The 23,473-nt window shown below is 39.2% G+C and overlaps 1 protein-coding gene across 2 annotated transcripts in view; it reads right to left on the reverse strand.

The window, feature by feature from the left end:
• The window catches only part of LOC117329409, a 74,567-nt gene that overhangs the window by 50,156 nt on the left and 938 nt on the right, over positions 1 to 23,473 (reverse strand). The window contains exons 3-20 of one of the 2 annotated variants that reach the window (XM_033887353.1): positions 22,497 to 22,709; positions 22,179 to 22,356; positions 21,692 to 21,838; positions 20,704 to 20,921; positions 19,662 to 19,794; positions 19,021 to 19,242; positions 17,451 to 17,651; positions 16,775 to 16,906; positions 14,913 to 15,129; positions 14,211 to 14,243; positions 10,868 to 11,062; positions 8,253 to 8,467; positions 7,630 to 7,769; positions 7,162 to 7,339; positions 2,935 to 3,059; positions 2,298 to 2,383; positions 1,410 to 1,530; positions 704 to 827 (exon numbers count right to left, since the gene is read on the reverse strand). In XM_033887353.1, coding sequence (XP_033743244.1) covers positions 704 to 827; positions 1,410 to 1,530; positions 2,298 to 2,383; positions 2,935 to 3,059; positions 7,162 to 7,339; positions 7,630 to 7,769; positions 8,253 to 8,467; positions 10,868 to 11,062; positions 14,211 to 14,243; positions 14,913 to 15,129; positions 16,775 to 16,906; positions 17,451 to 17,651; positions 19,021 to 19,242; positions 19,662 to 19,794; positions 20,704 to 20,921; positions 21,692 to 21,838; positions 22,179 to 22,356; positions 22,497 to 22,709 — 2,878 coding nt within the window. The remainder of the gene's footprint in view (positions 1 to 703; positions 828 to 1,409; positions 1,531 to 2,297; positions 2,384 to 2,934; positions 3,060 to 7,161; positions 7,340 to 7,629; positions 7,770 to 8,252; positions 8,468 to 10,867; positions 11,063 to 14,210; positions 14,244 to 14,912; positions 15,130 to 16,774; positions 16,907 to 17,450; positions 17,652 to 19,020; positions 19,243 to 19,661; positions 19,795 to 20,703; positions 20,922 to 21,691; positions 21,839 to 22,178; positions 22,357 to 22,496; positions 22,710 to 23,473) is intronic. The other variant, XM_033887354.1, reaches the window with a different exon arrangement.

Raw genomic sequence — 23,473 nt, forward strand, 5'->3', positions numbered from 1 at the left:
TACACACATATTGATGTGTAACTGATGGAAACCTGTATGGTACACACATATTGATGTGTAACTGATGGAAACCTGTATGGTACACACATATTGATGTGTAACTGATGGAAACCTGTATGGTACACGCATATTGATGTGTAACTGATGGAAACCTGTATGGTACACACATATTGATGTGTAACTGACGGAAACCTGTATGGTACACACATATTGATGTGTAATTTATGGAAACCTTTATGATATCGACCCATTCCAGCGTTTATATTAAGGTCATGTGATTTGACCTGTGACAGGCTGTGTTTCTGGTACATCTGTGTGATGTTTTGTGGAGATGAGGACATGTGGAAGCTGAACTACATATCAGCTATATGGAATCATTGTTCAGGATCATGGACAACATTGTATTGGATGAAGAGGCAAATGTAAGATGATGAAGTGTGACATGTGGAAAGCTACAGACTGATTTTAGGTGCTGTTCATAAGTGTAGTGTATATAAAATATATATATATATCTAGTATGTGTAATATAGTATTGGCTAACGGTGCATAGTGTCAATGTACAGGATTAATCAGCTGTATATAAATAAATAAATGTATCTATTTGTAATCAGCTGTAACTTATTTATTATTTCATAATTGCAAGCAATAACATTCGGTTACGTTAACAAACGTACATAGCAGTTACAACATCTAGCAAACTGACCTCCTCCTCATTTTTGTAGAAGTAGAGCATGCGATCGGTGACATTAAGATGGCACCTGATAATATCTCCAACCGTAAAGTTCTTGTGTGTTGACTGCTTTGGGTAGCCACTCTCAATAAAAACACTATAATGAAGAAAACACAAGGAAATCAGTGAAGATCATAATTGTATAGTCACAAAATACTGACACATATCAAGCAGTCATACCACATATAGTTGGCTGACCATGAACCTCCACAACAGGTAAAAATTTATCAACTGCATACATTTCAGTTGGGCTACCAGGGCTTTTTCTGGGGGCTTTTTGGGGCCGTTAATGGGCCCCATTCCCAACTGAAAATATTTCATATTTAAGCCAAATTCCCAAAATTTGCAGTTTACTCCTGAAAAAATCTTTCCTAATTCACCAATTTTCTTCCCAAAATGAGACCAAAAGGCCCTTTCCCAAGCCATTGAGAAAAAGCCCTGGCTACACTACATCGATGTATATTATATAAGCCCAACAATTGAGAATTATAACTTATTAATAATATTATCCTTATTATACCCATGGTTGAGATAGTGGATAAAATTTTTATTTTACATGTATAAAATGTAACTTGATCCCTAATTTAGACCATAGAAGAGATCTATATAACTCTAATTGATCACAGTTGTTCCCCCTGATTTTGAGTTTGAACATAAATAATGAAATACATAAACTGACCCGCCATCATCGCCATGATAGGCGATGGAGAAACGGTTCCAGCCAGGCTGTCTGTTCGCGGGGTAGGTCTTGGGACAGATGCCAATCACAATAGTCCCTTTCACACCCAAGTTCATCACCTCTGTAAAAAATGAGCAATAGCTATGGTAAGGCAATGGACATCACAGTATTTTATTTCAATACAACACTGAAAAATTTCTGCTTTCATAAACAATTTGTTGTGGTATCATGTCTAGGGAAGTTAAAGGGATCAATGGACCAAGGAATATATACAATCTTTATCCTTAAAACTGAATTGATTCAGTATAATACAATTTTTCATTAAGATTTTATAAGCAATAAAAATGGTTGAATTTATGTAATAAACAAAATATCTCCTGTTTTGAAAGCCTTTTAAAGCTGGAGTTCTCTACTGTAGTATTCTCATTATCAGATTGAAGCCTTCATTTAAGTTAATGCTAAAATAAAATGCTTAAGAGACAGGATTCGGTCATGACTTGAAAACTACATATAAAGAAGCGTCAGTACTAGTTAAATAGTTATCTATGATTCAGTGGCTGAATATACAACCGTTTTTAATCATTACTAAGGAAGCTTTCCGCATCTTTCACAGCTTTCACGCTGAATATACAACCGTTTCTAATTATTACTAAGGAAGCTTTCCGCATCTTTCACAGCTTTCACACTGAATATACAACCGTTTTTAATTATTACTAAGGAAGCTTTCCACATCTTTCACAGCTTTTACAATCATTCACCAATTACAGTTTTACAGGTTTTATACAGGCATATAAAATCAAGGAAATCCATGCACATCTTTTTATTTGAAGATTCCTGTGGATGTAGCCACAATCTTACATGTGATACGCACTACATGTATTTACTTACTGAATGAGAACTCTGTGAAGGTCGTGGAGAAAGGGCTTGGTCCAACAAACTGCCCCACAGGGATCGACGGCGAGTTGGTGTCGTAGCTGTAAGTACCCGGTATTTATATATATATAAACATTGTTATCAATATCTTACAACAGAAACTAGAACTGTAAAACACATAATGTATCTGATTCCAAAACAAGCAAGAGGCCCAGTGGGCCTTTCCCAATCAACTCCTGATAAAAAAAAGGCGGAATCTGTTTTTATAATTCTTATATGCACTATGCAATAATACTAAATGAAGTGCATTAATTTCAGATCTTATGTCTTGCAGATCTTCCACAGACAGTTTGAACTTTTATTTGCGAAATGTTCAAGATAATCAAGATAATTCTGCTGTAAACTATATGTTCCTACTCTAGGTCTTAAGAACCTATATTTTTCATACTTTTGATCCATCTGACAAACAATTACAAGTTGTAAGTTTCAAAATTATTCATGTGAACATGTTTGGAAGCCCTTCACTCCAGCATGTTACAGAACAAAATCCTTTGACTTTTGGTTATTAAAAGTTGCTTGAACAAACATCATAGCTCTAAAAGTGTGTCAAGGTCATTCATTTGAACTCTAATCACATATCCTGGATACTTACCAGATGATCCCCGTCTCGTGATGGATACGAAGCTCTCGACAGATAGTGGGATGGTACACAATTCGAGATTCCTGTATCTCACCCTCGGAAGTAGTTATGTCCCCTCCTGCCAAATGCACAGCTCCCTAAAAAATAGGTACAAGAAAAATAACATCAGAAGGTACAACTGCTCATTCCAAGTCTGTGTAAACAAAATCTACAGCTTTTTAAAAAAAACACTGAAAAATATGTAGGACTCTAGATAAAATATCACTATTATAATTATACAGATCTAGACCCTGTCAAACACTGGCAAAATATCACTATTATAACTATACAGATCTAGACCCTGTCAAATACTGGCAAAATATGGCAAAGTATGAACATAGTACTTTAAACAAGAAACTGCCATCTGAAGTAAACCAACATCAACAACTAAATGAAACATGAGGATCTCTTACATCAAAAGGCACCAGTAAGTCTGTAAAGGCACACAGATCAGATAACTAACTCACCAGTAAGTCTGTGAAGGCACACAGATCAGATAACTAACTCACCAGTAAGTCTGTGAAGGCACACAGATCAGATAACTAACTCACCAGTAAGTCTATGTAGGTACAAAGATCAGATAACTAACTCACCAGTAAGTCTGTAACGGCACACAGATCAGATAACTAACTCACCAGTAAGTCTGTAAAGGCACACAGATCAGATAACTAACTCACCAGTAAGTCTGTGAAGGCACACAGATCAGATAACTAACTCACCAGTAAGTCTGTGAAGGCACACAGATCAGATAACTAACTCACCAGTAAGTCTGTGAAGGCACACAGATCAGATAACTAACTCACCAGTAAGTCTGTAAAGGCACACAGATCAGATAACTAACTCACCAGTAAGTCTGTGAAGGCACACATATCAGATAACTAACTCACCAGTAAGTCTGTGGGAGGCACACAGATCAGATAACTAACTCACCAGTAAGTCTGTAAAGGCACACAGATCAGATAACTAACTCACCAGTAAGTCTGTGGAGGCACACAGATCAGATAACTAACTCACCAGTAAGTCTGTGGAGGCACACAGATCAGATAACTAACTCACCAGTAAGTCTGTGGAGGCACACAGATCAGATAACTAACTCACCAGTAAGTCTGTAAAGGCACACAGATCAGATAACTAACTCACCAGTAAGTCTGTGGAGGCACACAGATCAGATAACTAACTCACCAGTAAGTCTGTGAAGGCACACAGATCAGATAACTAACTCACCAGTAAGTCTGTGAAGGCACACAGATCAGATAACTAACTCACCAGTAAGTCTGTGAAGGCACACAGATCAGATAACTAACTCACCAGTAAGTCTGTGAAGGCACACAGATCAGATAACTAACTCACCAGTAAGTCTGTGGAGGCACACAGATCAGATAACTAACTCACCAGTAAGTCTGTGGAGGCACACAGATCAGATAACTAACTCACCAGTAAGTCTGTGGAGGCACACAGATCAGATAACTAACTCACCAGTAAGTCTGTGGAAGGCACACAGATCAGATAACTAACTCACCAGTAAGTCTGTGGAGGCACACAGATCAGATAACTAACTCACCAGTAAGTCTGTGGAGGCACACAGATCAGATAACTAACTCACCAGTAAGTCTGTAAAGGCACACAGATCAGATAACTAACTCACCAGTAAGTCTGTGAAGGCACACAGATCAGATAACTAACTCACCAGTAAGTCTGTGAAGGCACACAGATCAGATAACTAACTCACCAGTAAGTCTGTGAAGGCACACAGATCAGATAACTAACTCACCAGTAAGTCTGTGAAGGCACACAGATCAGATAACTAACTCACCAGTAAGTCTGTAAAGGCACACAGATCAGATAACTAACTCACCAGTAAGTCTGTAAAGGCACACAGATCAGATAACTAACTCACCAGTAAGTCTGTGGAGGCACACAGATCAGATAACTAACTCACCAGTAAGTCTGTGGAGGCACACAGATCAGATAACTAACTCACCAGTAAGTCTGTGGAAGGCACACAGATCAGATAACTAACTCACCAGTAAGTCTGTGGAGGCACACAGATCAGATAACTAACTCACCAGTAAGTCTGTGGAGGCACACAGATCAGATAACTAACTCACCAGTAAGTCTGTGGAGGCACACAGATCAGATAACTAACTCACCAGTAAGTCTGTGGAGGCACACAGATCAGATAACTAACTCACCAGTAAGTCTGTGGAGGCACACAGATCAGATAACTAACTCACCAGTAAGTCTGTGGAGGCACACAGATCAGATAACTAACTCACCAGTAAGTCTGTGGAGGCACACAGATCAGATAACTAACTCACCAGTAAGTCTGTAAAGGCACACAGATCAGATAACTAACTCACCAGTAAGTCTGTAAAGGCACACAGATCAGATAACTAACTCACCAGTAAGTCTGTGTGAAGGCACACAGATCAGATAACTAACTCACCAGTAAGTCTGTGAAGGCACACAGATCAGATAACTAACTCACCAGTAAGTCTGTGAAGGCACACAGATCAGATAACTAACTCACCAGTAAGTCTGTAAAGGCACACAGATCAGATAACTAACTCACCAGTAAGTCTGTGAAGGCACACAGATCAGATAACTAACTCACCAGTAAGTCTGTGAAGGCACACAGATCAGATAACTAACTCACCAGTAAGTCTGTGAAGGCACACAGATCAGATAACTAACTCACCAGTAAGTCTGTGGAGGCACACAGATCAGATAACTAACTCACCAGTAAGTCTGTAAGGCACACAGATCAGATAACTAACTCACCAGTAAGTCTGTAAAGGCACACAGATCAGATAACTAACTCACCAGTAAGTCTGTAAAGGCACACAGATCAGATAACTAACTCACCAGTAAGTCTGTAAAGGCACACAGATCAGATAACTAACTCACCAGTAAGTCTGAGAAGGCACACAAACTCACCAGTAGGTCTGATAAGACACACAAACTCACCAGTAAGTCTGATAAGACACACAAACTCACCAGTAAGTCTGTAAAGGCACACAGATCAGATAACTAACTCACCAGTAAGTCTGTGAAGGCACACAGATCAGATAACTAACTCACCAGTAAGTCTGTGGAGGCACACAGATCAGATAACTAACTCACCAGTAAGTCTGTGGAGGCACACAGATCAGATAACTAACTCACCAGTAAGTCTGTGGAGGCACACAGATCAGATAACTAACTCACCAGTAAGTCTGTGAGGCACACAGATCAGATAACTAACTCACCAGTAAGTCTGTGGAAGCACACAGATCAGATAACTAACTCACCAGTAAGTCTGTGGAGGCACACAGATCAGATAACTAACTCACCAGTAAGTCTGTGGAGGCACACAGATCAGATAACTAACTCACCAGTAAGTCTGTGGAGGCACACAGATCAGATAACTAACTCACCAGTAAGTCTGTGGAGGCACACAGATCAGATAACTAACTCACCAGTAAGTCTGAGAAGGCACACAAACTCACCAGTAGGTCTGTGAAGGCACGCAGATCAGATAACTAACTCACCAGTAAGTCTGAGAAGACACACAAACTCACCAGTAAGTCTGTGAAGGCACACAGATCAGATAACTAACTCACCAGTAAGTCTGAGAAGACACACAAACTCACCAGTAGGTCTGAGAAGACACACAAACTCACCAGTAGGTCTGAGAAGACACACAAACTCACCAGTAAGTCTGAGAAGACACACAAACTCACCAGTAAGTCTGAGAAGACACAAACTCACCAGTAAGTCTGAGAAGACACACAAACTCACCAGTAGGTCTGAGAAGACACACAAACTCACCAGTAGGTCTGAGAAGACACACAAACTCACCAGTAGGTATGAGAAGACACACAAACTCACCAGTAGGTCTGAGAAGACACACAAACTCACCAGTAGGTCTGAGAAGACACACAAACTCACCAGTAGGTCTGAGAAGACACACAAACTCACCAGTAAGTCTGAGAAGACACACAAACTCACCAGTAAGTCTGAGAAGACACACAAACTCACCAGTAGGTCTGAGAAGACACACAAACTCACCAGTAGGTCTGAGAAGACACACAAACTCACCAGTAAGTCTGAGTAGACACACAAACTCACCAGTAAGTCTGAGAAGACACACAAACTCACCAGTAGGTCTGAGAAGACACACAAACTCACCAGTAAGTCTGAGAAGACACACCAACTCACCAGTAAGTCTGAGAAGCGTAGTTTGATCGTGTCCTTCACATTATTGCTGTACTTGTGTTTTGGGCTTGTCTCCTGTAGGTCAAGCTTGTTAAGTTTCTTTTCCAGCTTTTCCTTATCTTCCTCCATGACTAAGGTTGCCATTCCAGGGAAGACTCGCACCAACGACCCATCATTTACACTGCAATTTTTTAAGGAAATCTCTCCTGCATATTTTTTAGTACAGACAAAATTACAACAACAACAAAAAATAAATAAATCTTAAAATAAAACATTTTGCTGATAATTCAAGTTTTACCAAATTATTTAATAATTTACATAAAACAAGAAACAATATAAGCTATGAATGTCATAGATCAATTTAAGGAAAGGTAAAATTCTCCATAGATATGATATATCTAAATTAAAAAAATTAAGAATTAAGAAAATTAAATTAAACCTTAACAATATATAGATAATAAAGTTATTTACTCGCGTAGACAGATGCGGGGTGGGACACCACTGAGGTTGGTAATCTCGATTTCATTGTAGGCCACAGGATCCATGGGTACCGGAGGCAACTCCTCCTTGGTGGACACCATTGGATTCGGTCTCAACACACTGCGCATCCTCTGTTAACGAAGTCAGGAGAGTCAGAAAAAAAATTTCAGGTAGGTAAATATAAACACAGGAAGGTTTATATAGCATGTAGAAACTCATGTGTTACGTTTCTATGACTACAACTACTGTACACTTGTAGGTTCCTAATACTAAATCAAAATAGACATAGCTAGGGAAGGTGTTTGTAAGTTACCAAAACATCATACATAATCCTCTTACTTTGGTGTGTTTATTGCTGTGATAGTGTCAATTTGAGACAGTAGTACTATAGCGTGCAGAACAACACATTGAAAGCCCATTTCCATGATATCCAGAGAACCCGGAAAATTGGTTTGCCCAAGGATACAAAAGGACGAAACAGCAAAGGGAGATATTTTGTCTGTGACTTAAGCTTCCTGAGAAACTCCTACTACCATTATGTTAAAAAAAATTGTATTGCTTCTGACTTTAATTTATTCTTTTCTAAGTTGACCAGATTTTATTTTAATACTTACCCAGATGACCTTTGCACATCGTTCACAGATACCACAGTCATGACAGCCACTGATACTGGTCTTACAGCCACACTCTCGCATATAACTTCCCACAATACCGTTCCAGGGGCAGTTAATACCGTTTTCAACACAGTTATTACACAGCGTACATACTGACTGTATCTGTTTGGAGTCAAATGCTTTCCAGATATGTCTGCAGCCAACAGACACGTTTACTGGATAAAAAATAAAAGATTAGTCAATATAGCATTTCATGAAATTGTCAAAATAGATGTCACATAAGGAACATCAAAGTATTAACACTCAGTATATGAAACAGAAGACCACGAAAAATAATTAGCGACATTTCATACCTACCCAGACCCTCAAAGACATTTCATACCTATCCAGACCCTCAAAGACATTTCTTACCTACCCAGACCCTCAAAGACATTTCATACCTATCCAGACCTTTAGTGACATTTTATACCTACCCAGACCCTCAAAGACATTTCATACCTACCCAGACCCTTAGTGACATTTCATACCTACCCAGACCCTTAGTGACATTTCATACCTACCCAGACCCTTAGTGACATTTCATACCTACCCAGACCCTCAAAGACATTTTATACCTATCCAGACCCTCAAAGACATTTTATACCTACCCAGAACATTGCATACACTTCTTACCTATCAAGACCCTTAGTGACATTTCATACCTACCCAGACCCTTAGTGACATTTCATACCTACCTAGAACATTGTATACACTTCTTACCTGTCTAGACCCTTGGGGACACACTTTAAACCAACCTAAACTCTTGGAGACCCTTCTTACCTACTCAGACCTGCAGAGACAATTTTTACCTTCTAGACCCTTTGGTGCACTTCTTATCTACCATGACACTTGGAGACACCTCATACCAACCACACCCTTGGGGACACATTTTACCTACCACACCCTTAGGGACACCTCATACCTACCAGACCCTTGGGGACACATTTTACCTACCACACCCTTAGGGACACCTCATACCAACCACACCCTTGGGGACACATTTTACCTACCACACCCTTAGGGACACCTCATACCTACCAGACCCTTGGGGACACTTCTACTTACCAAGACCCTTAGGGACACTTCTACCTACCCAGACCCTTAGGGACACTTCTACCTACCTAGACCCTTAGGGACACTTCTACCTACCTAGACCCTTAGGGACACACTTCTACCTACCTAGACCCTTAGGGACACTTCTACCTACCTAGACCCTTAGGGATACTTCTACCTACCAGACCCTTTGGGACACACTTCTACATACCTAGACCCTTAGGGACACACTTCTACCTACCTAGACCCTTAGGGACACTTCTACCTACCTAGACCCTTAGGGACACTTCTACCTACCCAGACCCTTAGGGACACACTTCTACCTACCTAGACCCTTAGGGACACACTTCTACCTACCTAGACCCTTAGGGACACTTCTACCTACCTAGACCCTTAGTGACACTTCTACCTACCTAGGCCCTTAGGGACACACTTCTACCTACCTAGACCCTTAGGGACACACTTCTACCTACCTAGACCCTTAGGGACACTTCTACCTACCTAGACCCTTAGGGACACACTTCTACCTACCTAGACCCTTAGGGACACACTTCTACCTACCTAGACCCTTAGGGACACACTTCTACCTACCTAGACCCTTAGGGACACACTTCTACCTACCCAGACCCTTAGGGACACTTCTACTTACCTAGACCCTTAGGGACACACTTCTACCTACCTAGACCCTTAGGGACACACTTCTACCTACCTAGACCCTTAGGGACACACTTCTACCTACCCAGACCCTTAGGGACACTTCTACTTACCTAGACCCTTAGGGACACACTTCTACCTACCTAGACCCTTAGGGACACTTCTACATACCTAGACCCTTAGGGACACACTTCTACCTACCTAGACCCTTAGGGACACTTCTACCTACCTAGACCCTTAGGGACACACTTCTACCTACCTAGACCCTTAGGGACACTTCTACCTACCTAGACCCTTAGGGACACACTTCTACCTACCTAGACCCTTAGGAACACTTCTACCTACCTAGACTCTTAGGGACACTTCTACCTGCCTAGACCCTTAGGGACACATTTCTACCTACCTAGACTCTTAGGGACACTTCTACCTACCTAGACCCTTAGGGACACACTTCTACCTACCTAGGCCCTTAGGGACACACTTCTACCTACCTAGACCCTTAGGGACACTTCTACCTACCTAGACCCTTAGGGACACTTCTACCTACCTAGACCCTTAGGGACACTTCTACCTACCTAGACCCTTAGGGACACTTCTACCTACCTAGACCCTTAGGGACACATTTCTACCTACCTAGACCCTTAGGGACACATTTCTACCTACCTAGACCCTTAGGGACACACTTCTACCTACCTAGACCCTTAGGGACACATTTCTACCTACCTAGACCCTTAGGGACACACTTCTACCTACCTAGACCCTTAGGGACACACTTCTACCTACCTAGACCCTTAGGGACACTTCTACCTACCTAGACCCTTGGGGACACTTTTTATCTACCAGAACCTTAGGGACACACTTCTACCTACCTAGACCCTTAGGCACGCTCCTTGAGATGACAGGTGTAATATTCTGATGGAAGAGGACGAGATCTATCCAGTCTGTATAGAGACAGAACACCTGCCAGGTGTAATCCTTCACGGTGGTCTCCGTCAGGTCATTCACCGTGTCTGTGAGAGTCTCGGGGAAGTAGCATCTCGACTCAAGAGATAGCACACCTTTATCTGTTAACACAGTAGGAATACATGTAAAACTTACTCACATTTAAGGAGGGTACATTCCGCTTAGTCCAGGAAAATGTTACTCTTAGGAACATAAATCTGTTATTTACATACATCAGTACGAATTATGATGTGTGTTCTGTTTACATTAATTTTATTAATGAATCAATGAAAAATAACTGGTAAAAATCACTACTATTTAAACTTTGTATACACAATACATTCAATACAACTTAAATAACTACAAAATTGTTTCTATGAAAAAAATCATAGCCTTCCCTTGTTATCTGACCTTTGACCTTGAGGTCAGTACATATTTACCTACTGGTAATTTTAGTTCAATACACATGACTGGCTGATGATGCATTTATGTCTGTAATTTCATAAGGAAATCCTCAATAGTTCAAAGGTCACGATTGTCCTGAAAATTTTGTACTTATTTGAACTTTGAGGTCAATGTCACAGTGACCTAATTTTAAGCGCACTACACAACACCTGTATGTGGTGTATTTATATTTTAAGTTTAATCAAGACATCTACAAACATCCTAAAATTATGGCAAGCCCAAAACCAGGTTAGACAGAGCAAGAGAAGAAAAACAAGGATGAGAAGAAAATTTATCTCCCTACAGATGAAGGGGAGACATCAATGATGCCATCTAACCTATTATCATCTCTCCCTTTAGATGAAGGGGAGACATCAATGATACCATCTAACCTATTATCATATCTCCCATTAGATGAAAGGGAGACATCAATGATGCCATCTAACCGATTATCATCTCTCCCTTTAGATGAAGGGGAGACATCAATGATGACATCTAACCTATTATCATCTCTCCCTTTAGATGAAGGGGAGACATCAATGATGCCATCTAACCTATTATCATCTCACCATTTAGATGAAGGGGAGACATCAATGATGACATCTAACCTAACATCATCTCTCCATTTAGATGAAGGGGAGACATCAATGATACCATCTAACCTAACATCATCTCTCCCTACAGATGAAGGGGAGACATCAATGATGCCATCTAACCTATTATCATATCTCCCATTAGATGAAAGGGAGACATCAATGATGCCATCTAACCTAACATCATCTCTCCCTTTAGATGAAGGGGAGACATCAATGATGCCATCTAACCTAACATCATCTCTCCCTACAGATGAAGGGGAGACATCAATGATGACATCTAACCTATTATCATATCTCCCATTAGATGAAAGGGAGACATCAATGATGCCATTTAACCTATTATCATCTCTCCTTTTAGATGAAGGGGAGACATCAATGATGCCATCTAACCTATTATCATCTCTCCCTTTAGATGAAGGGGAGACATCAATGACGCCATCTAACCTATTATCATCTCTCCCCTTAGATGAAGGGGAGACATCAATGATGCCATCTAACCTAACATCATCTCTCCCTTTAGATGATGGGGAGACATCAATGATGCCATCTAACCTATTATCATCTCTCCCCTTAGATGAAGGGGAGACATCAATGATGCCATCTAACCTAACATCATCTCTCCCTTTAGATGATGGGGAGACATCAATGATGCCATCTAACCTAACATCATCTCTCCCATTAGATGAAGGGGAGACATCAATGATGCCATCTAACCTATTATCTTCTCTCCCATTAGATGAAGGGGAGACATCAATGATGCCATCTAACTTTACATCATCTCTCCCCTTAGATGAAGGGGAGACATCAATGATGCCATCTAACCTAACATCATCTCTCCCTTTAGATGATGGGGAGACATCAATGATGCCATCTAACCTATTATCATCTCTCCCCTTAGATGAAGGGGAGACATCAATGATGCCATCTAACCTAACATCATCTCTCCCTTTAGATGATGGGGAGACATCAATGATGCCATCTAACCTAACATCATCTCTCCCATTAGATGAAGGGGAGACATCAATGATGCCATCTAACCTATTATCATCTCTCCAGTGAGATGAAGGGGAGACATCAATGATGTCATCTAACCTAACATCATCTCTCCCCTTAGATGAAGGGGAGACATCAATGATGCCATCTAACCTAACATCATCTCTCCCTTTAGATGATGGGGAGACATCAATGATGCCATCTAACCTATTATCATCTCTCCCCTTAGATGAAGGGGAGACATCAATGATGCCATCTAACCTAACATCATCTCTCCCTTTAGATGATGGGGAGACATCAATGATGCCATCTAACCTAACATCATCTCTCCCATTAGATGAAGGGGAGACATCAATGATGCCATCTAACCTATTATCATCTCTCCAGTGAGATGAAGGGGAGACATCAATGATGTCATCTAACCTAACATCATCTCTCCCCTTAGATGAAGGGGAGACATCAATGATGCCATCTAACCTATTATCTTCTCTCCCATTAGATGAAGGGGAGACATCAATGATGCCATATAACCTAACATCATATCTCCTTTTAGATGAAGGGGAGACATCAATGATGTCATCTAACCTAACATCATCTCTCCCCTTAGATGAAGGGGAGACATCAATGATGTCATCTAACCAAACATCATCAGAGATTTTATATCCATTGCTGTGATATTAGCAGCACGTCCAAGATCTACAGAATTAGTCACTCAGTCTAATTATGGTTGTCATGGGTTACAAAGCGATATAATCTCATACATTGTAGTAGTGTTAATCAATTGTTATTCTAAGTAACATGTATAAAAGCTGACGCTAGGTAAGTATATAACAGTCCCATGACAACATGACAAACATTCTTTTATCTAAATACATGTACATAACAACACCAAGAAATATAATAAGACAAATTGATATTATAAAAAGCCTACCAAGTTTAGATAAGAAATCGGTTAAAGCCATCCTTCAGCCAAAAAGTTGACAGCAGATAGTCTCGCACACAACTAGGAAACATCATTACTATATATACCCTACTTCAAGAGGCATAAAAATTCTACATAAAAGTTTTAGGTCCATGTTTTCAGCACACTAAATATTTAATGGTTAATCAATAAAATCATGCATGTTAATTTCTGTAATCATCAAATGCCAGACTGCAAAGGAAAGAAGGAAATGAAGTTTACTTTAGGGAAATTCCCAGCAGATCTAAATTTGGTCAGTTTAGAATGAAATCTTACCCAGAATTGGATCCACATCACCACTTACAAGGTCTAGAATATAGTTATCACCAAATTATAGATTTACAGAAAATATCATAGATTTTACCATGTCTATAATATACATATATTATATAGGTAGTTACAGCCAAATTACAGATTTACAGAAAAGATTACAGTAGATTTTACAAGGTCTATAATATAGTTACAGCCAAATTACAGATTTACAGAAACTTATTACTGACAGTAGATTTTACAAGGTCTAGAATATAGACGTCACCAAATTACAGATTTACAGAAAAGATTACAGTAGATTTTACAAGGTCTAGAATATAGTTACAGCCAAATTACAGATTTACAGTAGATTTTACAAGGTCTAGAATATACAAATGTAGATGTCACCAAATTGCAGATTTACAAAAAATATTATAGATTTTACAAGGTCTAAAACATAGTCACAACAAATTACAGATTTACATGGCCTTTTACACACATGACATTGATCCAAATAAATAGTGTAGTTAATCATATTAAACGATACCTCACATTTAGGGACGTGTGATAGCCAGTCAGTAGGGTAGGTAGGAAATAGTCATATAAACAGAGGTAAGTGTATATTACACATTACTAGCAAGTGTCATCTTAGAATGAATGAAATAAAAATTTCATTTTCAATGGTCAAACTGAAGTAATGACATTAAAATGTTATATTATAGTACTCACCCATCAGTCCCTCGTGTCGTACAATCACAGTCTCCACCGCACCAAGCTGAAAAACTCCACCCTCAGACGTCAACAGCACCGTGCGGCCATATTTAGTCATGTGGCTCAGAACAAGAGCCAGGATGTGGTCAGGTATTCGATGGACGAAGGAATAAGTACACTGTATCAAGATGGATTTTTTCTTGTTTTTCTCAACACCACCACTCCAAAACTCTCTCTACAAAAAAAAATTAAATCATTAAGACCACTACAACCTTCAATATTTATGGTGAATGTTTTCCGAACTAAATAATTCTTTTATTACTATGGAAATCTTTGATGTTTATTTATTTACAAAATAAATCAATCCAGATTCTGTTAGAATACATTGTAGCATTATTCAATATCTGGGAACAAAATATGTCCATTGTTAGAAATCAGAAGAACACATAAATACTCTGGCAGCAGAAAAGTAACACAGCCCAATAGTCTCACTTTTGGGCCTTTTTGCCGTAGGTGAGACAGAAATAGCCAAATATGTGATGACAACATCCACAGAAGTTTGACAATGCTTTGAAGTAAACTAAAGGAGAAGTTGTCTGGAAAAAATCCTGTATGACAGACAGACAGATTGATGATTGTATTGATTCCAGTATAACCGCCCCTCCCCCAGCTCAGACTACTCCGTTGTAGGACACTCGATAGGACTTAGTAGAGGGAGTGACTAGTCAGGTGGTAGGACTTAGTAGAGAGAGTGACTAGTAGAGGGAGTGACTAGTCAGGTGGTAGGACTTAGTAGAGGGAGTGACTAGTAGAGAGAGTGACTAGTAGAGGGAGTGACTAGTCGGGTGGTAGGACTTAGTAGAGGGAGTGACTAGTAGAGAGAGTGACTAGTAGAGGGAGTGACTAGTAGAGGGAGTGACTAGTCGGGTGGTAGGACTTAGTAGAGGGAGTGACTAGTAGAGGGAGTGACTAGTAGAGGGAGTGACTAGTAGAGGGAGTGACTAGTAGAGGGAGTGACTAGTAGAGGGAGTGACTAGTAGAGGGAGTGACTAGTAGAGGGAGTGACTAGTAGAGGGAGTGACTAGTCGGGTGGCAGGACTTAGTAGAGGGAGTGATTAGTAGAGGGAGTGATTAGTAGAGGGAGTGACTAGTAGAGGGAGTGACTAGTAGAGGGAGTGACTAGTCGGGTGGTAGGACTTAGTAGAGAGAGTGACTAGTCAGGTGGTAGGACTTAGTAGAGGGAGTGACTAGTCGGGTGGTAGGACTTAGTAGTGAGAGTGACTAGTCGGGTGGTAGGACTTAGTAGTGAGAGTGACTAGTAGAGGGAGTGACTAGTCAGGTGGTAGGACTTAGTAGAGGGAGTGACTAGTCAGGTGGTAGGACTTAGTAGAGGGAGTGACTAGTCAGGTGGTAGGACTTAGTAGAGAGTGACTAGTCGGGTGGTAGGACTTAGTAGTGAGAGTGACTAGTCGGGTGGTAGGACTTAGTAGAGGGAGTGACTAGTCGGGTGGTAGGACTTAGTAGTGAGAGTGACTAGTCGGGTGGTAGGACTTAGTAGTGAGAGTGACTAGTAGAGGGAGTGACTAGTCGAGTGGGACTTAGTAGTGAGAGTGACTAGTAGAGGAAGTGACTAGTCAGGTGGTAGGACTTAGTAGAGGGAGTGACTAGTCAGGTGGTAGGACTTAGTAGAGAGTGACTAGTAGAGGGAGTGACTAGTAGAGGGAGTGACTAGTAGAGGGAGTGACTAGTAGAGGGAGTGACTAGTAGAGGGAGTGACTAGTCAGGTGGTAGGACTTAGTAGAGAGTGACTAGTCAGGTGGTAGGACTTAGTAGAGAGAGTGACTAGTAGAGGGAGTGACTAGTCAGGTGGTAGGACTTACCAAAGCTACTGGTGGTGCCCCGAGGTTAGGCAGCGTGGTGTACACAAACTTTGGATCTGATGGTACGGTCCTAAAACAGGGCAGTCGCACCAGTCCTAGGTAGTCTTGCATCAGATGTACCAGGGCAGTGAACTGTAAAGAGATTTAATTTGTCACACTTAAGGTCACCATGTTACTTGATCTAGGTCTGATAGCCACCTATTTAATGCACATTAATATAAATAATTGTACAATATCACAGAGGTTCTAAATAGTGCCTCCTACTGAACCTTCTTTATAAAGTATTGGTTTTAAGCATTTTTCATATTTTCTCTACGTTTCCTCTAATTATCTGTTCTACCTACATGTTGTATTGACAAAATATTATTGTAATTTAATTTGTTTTTCTGATCAATTCCAAAAAAAAGAAATATCAACACAAAAACAAAAACAAAAATAGTGATAAACATCAACGGTCAAAATCCATTATGTCAACACATTGACCATTCTCTATCAGATTCAATTCAGCATCAATTCATAAATTGAACATCTACACTGAGGGACAAATTAAAAAATTGTTTTGATAAAATGTGATTTTCAAACCCAAAATGAGTCAAAATCTGAGGACATTGAATTGTTACTTGATCAAGAACCTCCTCTACACTGATAAGATGGTTTAATTAGAACCTAGTTTGACCTTGTTCTCTTGCACCAATCCCTGGAATGTTTTGTTGAAGGCGTCCTCTGTCCATACATGGCAGGATGACCCCACACAGGTGACAGTCTTACCACTCATCGTCATACCAGACATCTTCTGCATGCTACTCATTATGCTGAGCCAGAATTCCATGTCTACAGCTATCCTCCTGGAGCCATGCTTCAGCATCAACAGGTCCCCCTAAACCATCACCATACATGTACACCATTAACACTTCAAACATTTACAATAACCTTAGCTGATGCTGGACTTAAACATTGGCTTGTGAGTTGACTTTTTATCATTTTATTGGTGAAAATACAGAGAAGTTTATTTTTCATTTTTCATAAACTGCTTCAAAATGTGGGAGACAATGATTTATCATCACAGTTCTTCTTCATCTTTGTTTCACATTATTGAACATGTGCTCTAATTTCATGGTTAAATATATAATGGATATAACAGGAGAAAGGTTTGCTGGTGATGCTTTTTTCACACGTTCTTTTCCCAAAGAATTATGAGGGAGATATTTTTTTACTCAAAGTATATGAGATGAGGAACTTTTTAGACTTCAAAGCATATAAGGGAGGGTCCGAGAACCATTAATTATTTTTTTTACTTACATATCGTGGTTGCCACTAACCATGGCTTATATAGTTAAGCTTGTGCTGACCTTAATTTGTATTGTGGTATGTTCTGTCCTTGACCCTCATTCTACTGAGTGATAACCTTGACCTATAGTGTTGTGTGTTCTGACCTTGACCTACATTCTGCTGTTTGCTAACCTTGACCCATATTGTATTCTGATCTTGACCTACATTCTGTTGTTTGCTAACCTTGACCTATATAATGTGTTCTGACCTTGACCTACATTCTGTTGTTTGCTATCCTTGACCTATATTGTGTGTTCTGACATTGACCTACATTCTGCTGAGAGCTTACCTGGACCTATGCTGTTCTGATCTGGATCTTCATTCTACCGAGTCTTAACCTTGACCTGTATTGATGTGTTGTCTGGTCTTGACCAATGTTTTGGTTTGTGCTTACCTTAACCTATATTGATGTCATGTGTGTGCTGACCTTGAACTACATTGTGGTCTGTGCATAGATTGACCTATATTGATGCATGTTCTTACCTTGACCTATATTCTGCTGTATGTTTACCTTGACCTATATTGATGCGTGTGCTGAACTTGACCTAGTATATTGATGGGATGTGTGTGCTGACCTTGACCTATATTGATGTACATTTTGAACTTGACATTTATGTATTAAACTCTGTTCTGATCTTGACCTATATTGAGGTTTGTGCTGACCTTGACCTACATGTATAGTATTCTTTGTTCTGACCTTGACTTATAATGTGGTGTGTGAACCTGTAATCTTTAATTTAATGCAATTTCCTTGGTTTGTATGATGGAATTTCTATGGATGAATACATAGATGGAATTATTTTTGATTACATTATTTAGCTATCCTTTGTTCATCTGATCAATGCAAAATGTATATATAGCAATGACCTTGATCATCGCTTAAAATGACCTTGACCTGAATTGTCTTTTATACTGACCGTTCCCTGAAGAACCTGGAGAAGACTGATGAAGACATCTGTGCAGAGTTTAGTAGCAGAAAACAGGTCAGCTGATATGTCTTGCATCTTTTCCTTCTTGAGATATTGAATGACTTCTTCCAAAATTTGAAGATTGTCCGAACTCAACTGGTGCTGTAGACGATATTTCTTTCGGTGACCAAGGAAAGTCTTCTCCACCTGTTTTATAATGTCTGCTCTCCCCTATAAAACACAACACACATTCTCCTGATACGTTAGTTTAAACTTAAGGTCCAGCCCCTCTCCATATCAATGTCAGTGAGGTAGAACTATGCTAACATTAAATATTGTAGACATTTTAATAGTTGTATAAGGCTAAATATATATAAAAAAAAAGACTATCATCTTTGCTTAAAAAATGTTTTCATAGAATTAAACATAAGATTTTTCTTATTAAATGAAAATAAAAAATTCTGATATTTCATCTGAGGACAGATTTTCAGGTGGTTTTTAAGTAGAGATATGTCATTTTCCTCAATGATAAAATTATCAACTCTAGTAAAATATGTATTCCTAAGGTTTTTAACTCCAAAAGAAGGGATGGAACACATAGAGCCACACCTATACCCCAGTACATAATATGTTTGGCCAGAAATACAAACCTTGTCTGTAATGATGTTTGATGTCAGGAAATGCAGACGAGATTTGTTCTTCTTCAGGTTTTCAAAGTTCTCTTTCACTGCACAAAGACGAGAAAAGTTCTCCTGACCTTGAAGGTCAAGGTCACTTAAACTCCTGGAAATGATCATCAATTCAAATCTCACTAGGTTAATCAAAAACTGTCTATACATTACCAATTCAAGTCCAATCAATGAAACCCATATTTTTTACTTACACCAATGAATATATAAAAGAAGAAAATCAAAGATTTTACCGTATATCCCATCATCCCTCAAACCTTGTCAACATGTACACCAATGAAACACTAGATTAATAAGTGTAAAATGTGGGTCAGATCCAGCCAACATTAAATATCCTGTGATACACATGATATACATATGAGTTGCAGCTCTATGTATGCTAAATATATTATATATACATCCCCGATAATCACAAAGCAGAGACCAAATGGCCATCTTAAATTTTGGGTAGAAATCCAAGAAGCCTGTGACCTTGACCTCGGACATGATGACTTTGGCCATTTTTAATTAGTTTCCTTTTTTTCAGAAATGTCTTGATTATGTCCTAACAAATCTTTACTAGTTCAGAGACCTTATGACCTTGACCTTTGGTCAGTTGACTCTTGGCCTAATTCCTAAAAGTTTCACCTCAAAATAAAATAATAATATTTCCCAGTAAAATTTACAAAACTTGATTTAAGAAAAATCAGCTATGTATAGTTTAGTTGATGAATCACCAGTGTTGTAAATGATTCAAAATTTCAACTGGAATTCTTTACCAGTTTTAGAAACAGGATAGGCTTGTAAGACACAGATGTCCAGCACTGACATATGGATTCCTGAGGCATAATGAATTAATACAAAATGAAATCTGTGTTCAGCATTATAACCTTATTAAAGGCAATACACTGTATATACTATTATCCACCATGTGTTAAATGACTATAAATCCTGCTGGATGACATGAGTAACATAACTTATCAGTAAAACATCGGTATATTCACTGTATGCCACAACAGCTTACCCTGATTGGACATCGTCCAGATGTTTGGTGACGTCTTTGAGGGCTGGGAAGTCAGTGTCCAGTGATATCTGTCCCTGTAACAGCTGTGATTTGCCACTCACATCAACGTTGTCCTTGGCCATACCCACAATGATAAACTCACAGCCTTCAAACTGATGGTCCACCTCTCTCACAGCTTGTACCACTGGGGCAGGCTCACTGATGCCCATTTCCTTTCTCTGCCAGTGCATAATTAACTTATCAACAACATCATTTTCCATACGTTCTCATTGGTAGGATGACATAATCTAAATCATGATGAGGTCAGAGCAATAATTAGCTACAATTTTATTATTTTTATCTTGGTCTTTTTTCTAATGAACCATTGTGTTTAATGATGAGAAAACATAATTTCATAGCTCAACTCACAATTAAGGATTTTAGTTTTTGCAAAGTTGCAAACATCATTATATGATTAGCATGGTATACTAGAGTGAACTTTGACCTTTCTAACCTCGACCTAATGTACCTCTATCATTGTATACAGGAGTGACCTTGACAATATGACCATGTACTTTTATTAACATATACTGAAATGACCATTTGACCTATCTAACCTTGTACCTCTATCATCATATACTGAAGTGACCTTTGACCTATCTAACCTTGTACCTCTATCATCATATACTGGAGTGACCTTTGACCTATCTAACCTTGTACCTCTATCATCATATACTGGAGTGACCTTTGACCTATCTAACCTTGTACCTCTATCATCATATACTGGAGTGACCTTTGACCTATCTAACCTTGTACCTTTATCATCATATACTGGAGTGACTTTTGACCTATCTAACCTTGTACCTCTATCATCATAAACTGAAGTGACCTTTGAACTATCTAACCTTGAACCTCTATCATCATATACTGGAGTGACCTTTGACCTATCTATCCTTGTACCTCTATCATCATATACTTTAGTACTGGAGTGACCTATAACATATCTAACCTTGCGCTCCTCTTCTTCCTTTTCTAGCCTTAGTCTTAGTGCTTTTGTCTCCGGGTAGAAGTTCATTACTTTGGCTGAATGATCCACCACCATACACAACGCAGGAAAAAGTCCATCCCAGCGTAGGACCAACTCCTTCTCACAGACCTATAAAATCAAAGCTTACATCTATCTTCCTAGAACAACTCATGCTGCATATAATATTAACACTTCAATCAATTTGTATGGTATGGTCATAACAATTATAACCTTACTTTCACAAAATATGTCAACATTTAATGCACCACAATTTGAAAATTCAACAACATTCAGTCAGAATATACATAAATTCATGCTCTGTAATTATTTTTTCATTGCTGTTCGCATTAAAACTTTCACCAGTATCGTATACAAAATAGGTCCAAACATCAAGTAATAATACAATTATATTGCCATCATGTTAAATACTATGTATAATAGAAACACGCATTTAAACTGGAAAGTATACCCGTTTGCCATTTTTGGTGAAATACACAAGCAGTTTCTGTTGAGATGCAAGTTTGCCATCCTCTTTGAATTGGAGTGATTTCCCCTTAATAGCGTCTACCCCGCAGCCAATAATGCTTGACGGTCCATAGGTCAGCTCAGTTTTCTTGGAGTTATCTATTTCACCTTCAACCTGGATTCTGTAATAAAGTGTACCGTGTAGATGTTAATCAAGATAACTAATAATTGAAACAAGGACATTTCTCTTTTGAAAAAAAAACTAACAATGAAAGTATAGATTTTCACAATTGCCCTAGTCCTGTTCATCAGTTTAACTTACGCTCCAGTGTTGTGATACCCGACAGAGGCATTTTCTCCCAGGAAGTCAATCGCAGCTTGGTAGGAATCACAGATACCAATACTGATCATGGCTTTCTCATCTTTGCTACTCAACTCTTTATCCTGAATTTTAACCTCAAAATAAAGCAAATCCTTGTGGAAGGCTGTCTTTGCCACATAATAGCCATACATGTTGGTTTTGTCCATGGGAGGTCTAAAACAAAGAAAACATTCATTTAAGTACTGTGTATGGTATTGGGCAATGGATTTAAACAATAACCTTTTGCACTAATTATATATTATTGCTTTCTTATGAGGGCACTATGGTCGATAGTGTTGCCAAGTATGGCAAAGTACCCAAGCCAGAGGCAGGGTATTATCCCATATCAAGACAACACTATCAGACCATAGTGCCCTCATAAGAAGGCAATTATTTTTTATGTACATCACACTTCAATTTTCCTTTCATTACTAATTTTAATATTCCACTAAATATTTCACCACCAGATTGCTTGTCAGCATCAGCATTTTTTCTTGTCTGCCCACCAGCACAGCAGTAACAGTGATGTCACAATGGATTTACGTTCAGTCTCAAAAAATTGTCACATTTCATAGTGTCTTGAGGAGAGGACACTATGGCCTAAAACCATGTGTGTATATATAGCCAATTGGAAGTGAAAAATCACTATTCTGTTATCATGTGTTGATAATCAAAGACATATATACTAGTATTGCACTGCCTTGGATACTCGGTTTTGGTTTTCTTAACTGAAAGATATTTCTCATTGTATTCAGTCAATACATTTCACAACAATATGTGATACTCACCTGGCCGTCATACCACAACAATATGTGATACTCACCTGGCCGTCATACCACAACAATATGTGATACTCACCTGGCCGTCATACCACAACAATATGTGATACTCACCTGGCCGTCATACCACAACAATGTGTGATACTCACCTGGCCGTCA

This window comes from Pecten maximus, chromosome 6 (assembly GCF_902652985.1).
Source record: "Pecten maximus chromosome 6, xPecMax1.1, whole genome shotgun sequence".
In the NCBI taxonomy this organism is placed as follows: domain Eukaryota; kingdom Metazoa; phylum Mollusca; class Bivalvia; order Pectinida; family Pectinidae; genus Pecten; species Pecten maximus.